Here is a 12,270-nt window from a genome sequence, read left to right as displayed (position 1 = left end):
AAGACCCAGTCCATTAAAATGTCCATACAGGAGCTAAAGCAGCCTGTCTGTCTGTGCCCTCATGGTGTGAAGACAATGTGTTCACTGCACGGACAACTCACACCCCTGACCTGAAGGTAACAGATGGCCAGAGCCCATTATACAAAGCTACATGTATTTGTGAGGAAATGAAAAGGAAATAAATAAATAAATAAAGGAGAGGTGGTGCAGAGAAGGTAGAGTGTAAAGTTATCAGGAAAAAGGTTTGTGCTGGTATGGACCTGTGCCATGTGAGCCTGATAGTAAACCCAATCATGTTTATGTCTTAATCCTCTGAGTGGTGGAATTTTTTTCCCCCACTAAGACAATAGACTTGATCCACTTTCCCATAGGCCTTTAATTTCTTTCCTGGATTCCCTTTTCGTCATAGAAGCTCCCCTTTTGATGAGAGCAAATCACAAATCAGCTAGTTTTCTCCAGCATACAGACAAAACTTTGTTGTGTATACAGACTTGCTGAGCCCCCTTTAGAGAGAGTCTTTTGCAGTGTGCCACGCATCTCTGTTGACACTCATTTATATGCAAATGAGGATTCTCAATGTAGATTTTTCTTTTTACACCAGGGCAGGGACGAGATCGCTCAGGGATACATCACATGTCAACACTTGCATCCCACTGAGGCATCCTGGCAGCACTGCCTATAGTGCTGCCATCACTTCCTCCTCAATATGTTGGCTTGAAACCTGAATTCTTTTCTGTGCTGCAGCTCTTTCATTGACCCTTTTGTCCTTTCTAATTGTGTCAGTTTTAAAAAATCTTGAAAAAACGGCAAATGGGTACACAGCACAGGCCAAGTAGGTCTAAAACATTAGCAAAAATGAAAGTCAAGAACCTCTAAGATAACCACCTGATACTACTGAGGAATGATCATCACTATATGACTCATACATCTTGTAAAATCATCCTAGTATGAAGCCTGATGCTCCAGGTTGCTCTTCTATCACCTGATCTGTCTTTAACGAGACAATCCTCCATAAATCTGTCCAGGTACAGACACCCAAGACAAGACAAATCATTTCACCTCCACCTTCTGTCGTGCATTTATTTAAAAAAGAAAAGAAAAAGAAAGAAAACAAACTCAGCAGCTAAGTAACAAGGTTTTTGGCACAGTGCAGAAACCAAATACCACAACATTCTGACAGGATCTGACGGCAGTCTAGAGGGATTATATTACACCTGCACACACCTCTCAAGCTTGAAACAACTGAGCAAGCAAGAATTAATATTAATATTAGATACATTAAATATAACAACACATTAAATTAGATAAAGCAACACATGCATTCTAAAATTTGATAACTATTATGTGTTTTCCAAATAAAAGGAAGGAGTCTTCCCAAGCCTACGGATGGTGTGACTTATAGTGAGCCATCATATCAAGGAAATTTTAATATTTTGAGAAGCACCAACTGCATAATATTCATGTCGCGAATGAATCTCCCCATTTGTGGTGTTTATGGCTCAGTCTCAACATGAAGCTTGACTAACACACCACTCCTTATTTTAGGTCTGGCCAAAACACGACACCTGTGTAATGCATGCTTAGCAGCACACACACGGCTCCAGCACAGCAAAACACAACAAAACTCAAAACCCAACAACTGCAAATACAACATGTATACACTGTGGAAATGTGCATTTGTGTGCCCGAGTATCTAATATTATTAATCCAAAATAAAGAGAGAGACTACCATGTGTTTTACACAGTGATTAAAGGACAAATTAGGGTAGAAATAAATTAGATCTGGTCTAATTAAGCCAATATGTTCTTCAGTGACTGTACAGTGAAATGTTGTTTCCTTAAACCACTTGGGGGAATAGCATGTCTATTTTTAGAGGATTGAAAAGGTCTCTAAATTTGCATAAATCACAAGTGAGCTATAAACTCATTCAGGGACTTTAACCAAAATCGTCCCCAACTCTTTATATCTTTATAAGGTGCTGGAAGGCTCACAGTGGCAAGATAAGCCAAGGGCTGATGTTAATAAACACTTAATTGCCTTTCATTTTGTTCAGTCATGGTGAAGAATTAAGTGACACAACGCAAACAAGTTAAACAACAGGAATGGCATCTGAAAAATTCAATCCAAAGACTCTTTAAAATGCAAGTTAACATAGGGTTGTCAGGAGCAAATGACTGAGGAGGAAAGTGACATGACAGAACAACCCCCCTACTCCAAAGTAAAAACCAATTCACTACCACAGAAAACACTGATCTGGTGTCTGTCTTGCTTTGGATTCCTCTGGCTACAGCTGTGGAAAGGTTCAGTGGGGACAGGGAGAAAAGAGGAAAAGCTTAGGAAAATGGGGGGGTTGAGGCATTCATGGAAACTAATATCTAACCAAGAACTAACTTTATCTAAACTAAATTATGGGGAATGAAAGGCCTGTACAATTGGAGAGCTGTAATAAGCCAACAGTGGCAAGAAGTCAAACAGAGAGGCCCTCTGCCCACCAGATTCACAGATCTCTCTATTTCTAGCGACGCAGCACACCGACAGTCAACTCCAGGCTGCACACATTTCAGATCATCTGTTTGTTATGGTAAACAGTACCAGAAGAACTCATGCACTCACAGGAATGATGGCTCGCATATACACCCTAATACAAACAAAACTACTTCTGTAAGGAATTAAAAGGGATGGTTGTGTTTTTGGTCCAACTTTAAAAACACTAAAGTTTTCCACATTTTTTTTTACCTAAACAATAACCAAAGATTATCTCTGTCTAAGGTTTTTTTTAACATTCTGCCTCAACTTTGGAAAAATCCTTCAATTTGAATTTCCACGTTTCTGCATCCAACTGGAAAAACTCAAGTCTGCTAAAAAAGCCATTGAAACGGACACTAAATAAACCTTTCAATGAAAATGTTTTGACCACTGTCTACATTTTATCTCTTGCAATATATTATTTATACATTAAATGGAGTCAGAATAACTAAACAGACTCATTTGGTGCCAAGCAGATGATGGTAAGTTATCCTTTTGTGCCGTCAGTGGTTTTGTGATACTTATGTTTTACAACCAATACACAGATCATCAACACAAAATCAAAAAATCATTAAGCACATTATTCATGATCAAACTTTTTTTTTCAGTAAACACACACAAAACCCACCACCAACACCACAGACAAGCGATCTAGTAGGAGAGTGAGTTAGTTGTTACTGAACTACACTGTGAGTAATCTGACCTAGGACCTTATACGCTATTAATTTTTGTGTGTGTGTGTGTTAAAATGCACCTAAATTAGTGTAAAGGACAGAACCCACCACCAGTTAGAGAATCTTAATAGGAAAGCAAGAGGTCTGAGGTGTCTCTTCCCTTTGCTTTGCATCCAGAAGAGGAGTGCAGGGTGGACCGCCACCAGGCAGAGTTTACTATGAGTAGTGGAGGATGACAATAATCAGACGGGAGGAAGAAGGATGAAAGGGTCTCTGATTTAGAGGATCCCCTGGAGATGAGGCCACGCCGTGTAGCCTTCCTACCTGGCTGCTGCTGTCGTAGTGACTTGATTGTAGTGGACTTGGCCTTAACAGATTTACCACCTCTGCTGGATGCCTGGACCCCCGGTTTACATCCTGTGAGGCTAGCTGGAGGACAGGGCCTGTCCTGACTGTGGACTCCACCACGAGGCAAAGACGAGCCTTCAATACGCTGCTTCATCTCAGACGACAGCAGGCGACCCTTGTGCATCCACTCTTGCATCTTATTGACAGTAACACCATGTGCTTTGTTCACTGAGCTGACTACCTGTACTCGGACTTCAGTCAGCTCCTGCTTACTGTCCTGACCCTGCGTTGCTGCTTCGGTATTGCTATCTGAGGACCCAGTTAGGCTGTTGACTGAGCCGCTGCTCTCATTGAGCTGCCCGCCACAGTCTTCTTCACCTCCAGCTTCTTGCTGCAGCTCCTCACAGCTGATGGCATTGCAAAGCACCTGAGGTTCAGACGGCTCACCTGCTAATTTGGTGTCAGCTCCTTTAGCCTTACTTATCTTTGCAGCTTCGTCATCAACGATGTCTGCATTCTGCATTCCAGGTGCCTGGATAGAGGCTAAAGGTCTGCCTTGATATCTAATAGCTCCATCACTAACAGAACGCAGTAATGTGGGTCTTTTGGTCAGTGAGAGGTTGACCATGCTCGTACTGTTCAGTCTTGCCTTTGACTCCAGATTCTCAGTGAGGCAGAGCAGGAGTGAGTCTGTATCAGATACTTGCTGAGGACTGTTGTCGCCTCCTGAAGACCATGAGTCACTGTCCATGTTTTTGATAGACAACCTGGAGCACAGACTGTCCCTGGAGTGGCTGCTACAGGAGGAAGTAGCTTGCTGCTCAGCTAAACCATCACTAATCTGCTGGACATCGAGGTTGATATCATTCATAGCATTGATAAGAAGGTAATAAGCCTCTTGCAGCTGGTTCCTAAGTTTGTCTGTCTCCTGGGCACTGTTACTGTCATCAACCTGTCCTTTATCCTGACCAGGCTCAACATTCTCTGCTCTATCACCATCTGTTTTTGGTCTAATTCTTTCATAAAAGGGCAGGATTTCATTATCATAGTAATCCTCATCTTCACTTTCTAAAGGGTATCTAAGTGTCCTTTCTGTAGTACAGAGAGACGTCACTTTAAGGCTGCAAATTTGTAGCTCTGTAGGGAAAAAAGTTGGGCTTTGCAGACCACCTGCTGTTCCTCTAATATCCTCTGCATAGTCTGGTCCATAGCTTTCAATATTTCTGATTAAAGGGTTTTCTTCCAAGTTTCTTGACACACAGTTTGGATACACAAGTGCTGTGCAACTTGGCGAGTTTGTCTCCAAATTTGGACCGCTGTCAAAACTCCAGTTGGCGTTGTTTTCCTGTACAGCCACTACGGTGCCTGCCATGTGCCGGGAGTGTCCTCTGTTTCTTTGCTCTGCCCCCTCACCATCAGCAGCAGTAACCCTAAGCTTTACTGGGGTAACAACCCTCGGATGGGCCTGTACCTGTGATCGGTATAAAACATGATTTGAATTGTCCCCAAACCCGATTGAATCTCCAACCCTGCACTGCACAAAATGTTTTCTTTGGACATGCGGTCGTCCGAGTGGGATACCCGTCGTGATTTTGTCAGCGGATGTGGGTCCCTGGTGGCTCCTGTCTTTCTCCCAAAATACATTTCCCTCAAACTGCACGTCTCTTTGAAGTGGGACCCCCAGGAGCTCCTCATTAACGCGAACCCTGCCCCCGCTGCTCGGCTCCTGCGGACGTGAGCCAGCCAACTCTGCAGCGCGACTCTCTGGGACTATTCTAACCCCCGCGGTTTGCACCACCGATCCTGCAGCACAATTCTCGTACGTACTCATTCTCTCTGCTGTGAAATCCAGCCCTGTGAAGAAAACTACCGGGCGAGCCTCGTCGGAATCTCGCTGCGTTTGCAAAACTTTTTCTTTACCTTCTCGGCCCCCATTCGCCGCAGCAGCAGAGCTGTATCCACCACCGAGCGTCGCTCCTTTCTTGGACTTCTTCCCCCGGAGTTTCGCTAATAAAGTCCTCCGCAGAGGATCAGCCATTACTTTCCTTTGCCCCCCAACTAATTCCTCCCGGTGTCTTTCAGCACGCTGGCTCCAGAATGAAAGGGCCGAGTGGGTTCTCCTCGGTCAAAGCTCGCCGAGCGAACTGGGTTCTCTCCATTCTCCGCTGTCACCTCCGCTCTGTCGCCCCACTAGAGCGCTCCTGACTCACTGCTCAATTGCACCACCTCTCTCTCTCTCTCTCTCTCTCTCTCTCTCTCTCTGCTCTGTCCCTCTGCTCTCAGACACATACACTTTACCTCACTCCCTCCTTTTCCCTTCCCTCTCCAGCGCCTTACCTCTCCCCGGGTTTGCAGCTTCAGATATTTGGAATATTTTTGGCGCTAAGTTCAGAGAAAGTGAGCAAACTAACTGGCACGAACGTTTAGTATGTCCAATTTACCCGTTTAAGCTATGGTTGGGAACTTCGAAAAATTAATTTAATTAATGACAGCATTACTATAATATTGCATATAATATTACCAAAAGAGCAATATGCACTTGATTGTAATTAAAATGTAAAATGAACGATTAATTAATGCTAATCATTTGATAAAAATAAATTAATTCTAATGAAGAACATATTAGATTAATAGTTTGATCTTTAAATGAAAGAATTAGTGACCACAGTTATGGAATCACAACCTATTATTTTGGCTAGCTGCTTGCAGTAAATCTTTGTGCTCAGAAAGATTCAAACTGGTGCAGAAAAATATCTTCGCCATCTAACAGTTGTCGCTGGAGCTTTAGCATTGATGTATCTTTCTGTTATCTTAATATATCTTGACATAACAAAAACAAACTTGTGATCAAAATAAATAATTACAGGAAAAGCTGGAAGGCTTAGTCTTCATATAATACACCTTACTGCTGCAATTTACACTAAAATGTTATAATGCACCTGCTTGTGTGCTATAAAAATGAAATTGTGAAATTTCAAGTTGGGACAAAATCATGCTCTTGGCAAGTCCCTCTTTCAGTAATTTGAAAATGCCAAACAGAAGCAGTTTAGTTCTGCATCAGAGTTTGTTCACAAATAGCAAGCCAATGTAAGCTGACATTAACGTCACTAATCCAACTCAGTCGACTGTGATTTCCTTAATTACTTTGTCAACAAAATAGGCTATTAGGTAGAACATCATATATATATATATATATATATATATATATATATATATATATATACTCCCTACACTCCATACTCCCGAAGTCCACTGTTCCACAACCGGGACGAAAACCACACTGCTCCTCCTCAATCCGTGGTTCAACTATCCGATGGACCCTCCTCTCCAGCACCCCTGAATAGACCTTACCAGGGAGGCTGAGGAGTGTGATCCCCCAGTAGATGGAGCACACCCTCCAGTCCCCCTTTTTGAAGAAGGGGACCACCACCCCAGTCTGCCAGTCCAGGGGAACTGTCTCCGATGTCCACACGATGCTGCAGAGACCTGTCAGCCAAGACAGCCCTACAGCATCCAGAGCCTTAAGGAACTCTGGGCAGACCTCATCCTCCCCTAGTCACAGCACTTAATCTGCACTACTCAAAGTACAGATTGATATTCTCCTGTCTCCATAATCTGTCTTTTCACCTGTATGCAGGTGATTAGCAGATTTATCTGCCAGTTACTCCAAGTTCTCCACTAAGTTTAAATTCCATTGATAGTTGTTTAAAGGAGATAAAACACTGGCTCTCTCAAAACCTCCTCCACCTAAATAATCATAAAACAGAATGGATTTTGCTTGATTGCTCCAACAAGCCAAATAATGTTATACCCAGTCTAGGTCTTCTAGCCCCCCACTTTAGCCAGGTTGTAAAACATCTAGAAGTGAAACTAGACTGTTGAAATTGGACAAACAGATGATTCATTTGTGAAAACAAGCTTTTTTTCATCTGTTGTCCAAAGTTTATTAGCTCTAAACTTGATTAATCAAACCTCCATCTCTTGTTTACGGCTTGAACAAAATTCTGCCGCTCACCCCCTAACCAGCACATAGAATAAAAAATAAAAAATAAACATATCACTCTTGTCTTGTTATACACAAGGGCTCTCATTTTGGTCCAGGAGACAGTTTAAATTGCTGCTGTTTGTTTTTAAAGCATTGAATGGCTTTGCACCACCTTATCTGTCTGAACTTTGGAAAACCCACCAGCCCAGCAGAGCTTCACTTTCTGCTGGTCAACATCTGTTGGAGGTGCCCCGATCCAGGTGCAAGAAATGGGGGGATCGGTCTTTTTCAGCGGCAGTTCCAAGATTCTGGAATATTATTCCCCAAGAGTTATGCTCCTTTACTGACCTGCCTCTATTCAAAATCCAAACTCAAGAACCAATAATTTAAAAAGGCCTTTGACTTTTAGTACTTTGACACTTTGTTTTAATGTGTTTTGTACCTTTAGCACCTTCTTTGATTCTTTCTGTTTTCATGTGTTTTGTATTTATTTGTTTAATGGTGTAAAGCACTTTGATCAACTTGAGAGTTGTTGGAAGTTGATATAGAAATAAACTTTGATTGATTGATTGTAAGCATTAAAAGTAATGCCAATGTAAACCCACCTCTTGACCTCCATTCCTGGCACAGAAATACATCAGTTTCAACCTTCATTCTCCCTCTGTGCCAACCTGATCTCACAGAAATACATGAAACAACCACAAGATCTCAACATTTATTTATGTGTGTGAAATCGCTTGGCTTAACATTATCCTGATTCTCGTGTTACCGGCTCATAAATTTGAACAATTTTTTGTTATAACATATAAATGTGTTCAGACCTTGTGGTTATTGTATCAGTGGTGCCTTAAATGGTCCATGAAGGATTTTCTGTCACATAGGCTTCAATTGTCATCAGGTCTTTATGATTATTTCAACAACTGTGCCAAGAAGTTATTTCTTTTTCAAGTGAGCAAATTCTGCTTTACAGTAGAGGGTAACCCTTTCCATCAGTGTCTGTCATTTAGTGAAATTTAAAAATTTTAGTTGAGGTGTGTCCACTTAAGTTTTTAATTCGTAGGCAGTTTCATTGAAGCCAGCGATTTAAAGCCTGAAAACACTTACTTTTAAAACCAGGTCGCAAAGTGAATAAATGGGGGTCATTGAAATCTGCTATACAACAATATTTTATTGTTTTTATATATAAAATAGCTGCTTAGTACTTGTGCATCCAATCATATTTTTTGTCTCTGTATTGTGTGGTTCAGTGAGGTCAGTAAAATAGTGGAGCTCATGTCTACCCTGGTAACCTTGATTTAATGAAACATGTCTAAGACATGCCACATTGCATATAATTCATTCATATGTATATATATATATATATATATATATATATATATATATATATATATATATATATATATATATATATATATATATAATGATACTTTATAACATGTAATTCTTTCCAAATGATTGTGATTTTGTCTGTCATAAGGAATTAGTCTTCTTATTGGTTCATCTTTATTATAGACATACTATATTTTATCCTCCTCCATGACAGATCAAAGTTAAATCTAGATCTGCCAAATGATGGATCTCTGTTGATTACTGGAGTGACACTGTGACGGAGACCGGTGGTTCCATCACCACCACAAGTCTGGCACATATTATTGGAATGTTTGGCAGATAGGACCACACAGATTAATTAATTGTTTTATTGAATGTTAGAACAGAGAAAAGTGTTTGTTTGTTTGCAGAGGGGGACTGGCCATCCTGCCCAGGGAAAAGAGAACTTAAATTAGTATTTTAACGTTTAACAACATTTGATACTCATTTTTACTTTGATCTGTGTCTAATTGTGTAAAGCTATAAGCTCAAGAAGGAAATGGCAATACTCACCTCTTGTCTTTATTGCAGGGCAGGAGAGGTAAAAGGGGGAAGTAGGCCTAATTTCCTGTTTAAGAGGTTTCGGAACAAACCATGTTAACAAAGAGGGGTGGGAAGTAGTTTATATAAATTAAATGTGTATTTGAAGCATGCTGTAAAATTATTAAGTGGATTATGTTTAAGTTTGTATATATGTAAATATTGATTTATGATGTTTGCTTTACAGGTGTTATTTTAAGTAAGATATGATGTGGATATGTTAACTTGTATAGTCTAGTCCCACTTCAACAGGTGGTTCCGGCTAATTACCTGCAGCAGGAGGGTATAAAAGCCCTTAGTTGCTCTTTAGAAGGTTGTTGATGGTTGTGGTTTAGATACCAATAAATTTTGCCAATCCCAGGCTTAAATGGACCCAAGTCTCACGCCTTTTTTTAAAAGATTGTTGGGATCGTCGGCCAAATTGACAAGTGGTGTCAGAAGTGTGGGCTTAAAAAAAAAAAAAAAAAAAAAAAAAAAAAGAGAGAGAAGATATGATGACCAGAGGTGGAAAAAAGACTGATTCCAAGGAACTGGAGGAAGACAATGAAGCTGCTGCCACAGCTGGTCCAGGTGACAGACTGGAGGAATTAGCTGACATGGTTAAGTCGCTAATTCAGTCTCAAGTGGCAAGAGACCAGAGAATGGATAAAGAATCAGCTCGCCAAGAACAAAGATGGAAGAGTATGCAACATCAATTTCAGCAGATCCAAATCCAAGTAAGAGAAATGAGAGAGGAACAGGAGCTGGACCAGACTGAACATGAGATGGAAAATGAGACGTATGGGGAGGATGAAGAGGATCCAGATGAGGGCCCAAGTCAAAAAATGGTGCCGAGACGGGAACCTTCCACCCACAGAGACCCTAAATTACTTCCACTCACTGCAGAGGATGATATTGAGCACTTTCTGACTACATTTGAGAGGATGGCTCAAGTCTGCCGTTGGCCTAGAGAAGAGTGGGCTGTCCGACTAGTTCCATTGCTCACCGGTAAAGCACGAAGTGCTTATGTTCACATGGACATTAAAGATTCTGAAGCTTATGACAAAGTGAAGGATGCCATTCTTGCCAAATATGAGATAACTGCGGACACCTATCGACGACGGTTTAGGTCCCTGGATGTTCATCATGGTGAAACCCCAAGAGAACTCTATGTTCGTCTGAAGGACATGTTTTATAAATGGGTGAAACCTGAGAAATCCACTGTGAAAAACCTTGCTGAAGTGATGATCATGGAGCAGTTTCTCAGGATGGTAAATCCCGACTTGGAAGTGTGGATCAGGGAACGTGCCCCTAAGACAGCAGAGGAGGCTGCACAACTAGCTGAGACCTTCATGTCAGCAAGAACGGGAACCAGGAGGATCACCTTTGGTCGGGACACCTTCTCCACTGCTCGAAGTAAGTCTGATGGGGGTGAAAGGGGTGGTGGTACAGGTCAGAGTAGGAATTATTCTGGTAACAGACATTTCACTCCTAGTAAACCCAATCCTTCCAAGAAATTTTCTGCAGGTGCAAAGCCAGATGTGAGATGTTATCAATGTAATCAGATTGGTCACACTCAGTATACTTGTCCAGCTACTACACACAGCAAGCCATCCCTTTTGTGTTCAGTTCCTAGGCCCCCTCATCCAGTTTCGGCTCATGAATTGTCACAAACAGCACCAGTACTTGTAAATGGCCATCGTGAAATAGCCCTCTTAGATACAGGAAGCTCACAGTCGGTAGTTCTGTCCAGTTTAGTACCTAGAGAGCTATGGAGCGATGCTAAGACTAAGATAAGCTGTGTTCATGGTGATGAGAGAGATTATCCGGTTGCTGAAGTTTATTTGACTGTTGGTGGCCAAACATTTCTTTTGCCTGTAGCTTTAGCACCAAAGTTGCCCTATGCAGTCATTCTTGGTGTAGTGGGGGCGTGAGGGTGTGGTATAATAGACTCAAACACAGGGTGGATAAGTAACTGAATTTATTTAGGAGTTTGTAGATGGAAGGTTCGACAACGCCACCTGGGGCTTAGGGCCCCGGGAGATAACTGTAGATTCGTTCCTGCTAAGAAGAGACAGAGACGTGAGTTGAAAAGTAACCAATTTATTCTAATACAAGGTGGCTAATGGTATTTAAAATCTATATGAAACAGTCATATACAAATTTGTAAAGGACTAACCCACAAATAAGAAGTCAGCTGGGAGGATTGGTAGAGGGGCAACCTACAAAGGAAAGTGCCCAGGGGTGCCACCACTTACCTTGTGAGCACACACACACACGACACACTTCACTACAAATCAAGACGTGGAGACCTGTGTACCCAGTGAGTCAAACCAAACACAAAAAGTGAGGGTTCCCAACCACGAGTGCCTAGCCCATCCACTCAATGGCTCCCAGCTGTAAAAAAAAGAAAGGAAACAAGGTTCAGACAAAAAAACAAAAAGTAACTAGGTCAAACTACAACTTACACTACCAAAAAAAGAAAAAGAAAGAATCAAAACAGGCAGAACAGCAGCAGGTGGACCTACAAAAAAACAGAGCAAGGATTAAATAAAAATCCACCTTTTGCTTTCATAAAAGATTCCTAGCACCCTACTCACCACCCAAGGAGACCTGCAGACAGCCAGGAAAGAGAGAGAGGCAGAAAGGAGGCCACCAGGTGCCTTTTATACATGCCCTTGATTAGAGGGGAGGGGCCAACTTGAGCACACATACCCAAAGTATTGAGTGCTCACTACAATCTACCCCGCCGATTTTAAAATCGACGTCCCGATGATTATTGCCCTGGTCTAAAAAATGAACACAGACATCTTAGAATTAGTAGCCCCCATTGCCCTACTCCCTGCTGT

The 12,270-nt window shown here is 41.7% G+C and overlaps 1 protein-coding gene across 2 annotated transcripts in view; it reads right to left on the bottom strand.

Moving 5' to 3' along the window:
- The window catches only part of syde2 (synapse defective 1, Rho GTPase, homolog 2 (C. elegans)), a 42,626-nt gene extending 36,870 nt beyond the window's left edge, over positions 1–5,756 (bottom strand). The window contains exon 1 of one of the 2 annotated variants that reach the window (XM_042007199.1): positions 3,526–5,756. In XM_042007199.1, coding sequence (XP_041863133.1) covers positions 3,526–5,587 — 2,062 coding nt within the window. In that variant the 5' untranslated portion in view covers positions 5,588–5,756. The remainder of the gene's footprint in view (positions 1–3,525) is intronic. The other variant, XM_042007201.1, reaches the window with a different exon arrangement.
- Positions 5,757–12,270: the final 6,514 nt, after the last annotated feature.

The sequence above is a fragment of the Melanotaenia boesemani genome, chromosome 14 (genome assembly GCF_017639745.1).
Source record: "Melanotaenia boesemani isolate fMelBoe1 chromosome 14, fMelBoe1.pri, whole genome shotgun sequence".
Lineage (NCBI taxonomy): Eukaryota > Metazoa > Chordata > Actinopteri > Atheriniformes > Melanotaeniidae > Melanotaenia > Melanotaenia boesemani.
This window is presented reverse-complemented; position numbering and strand designations above follow the sequence as displayed.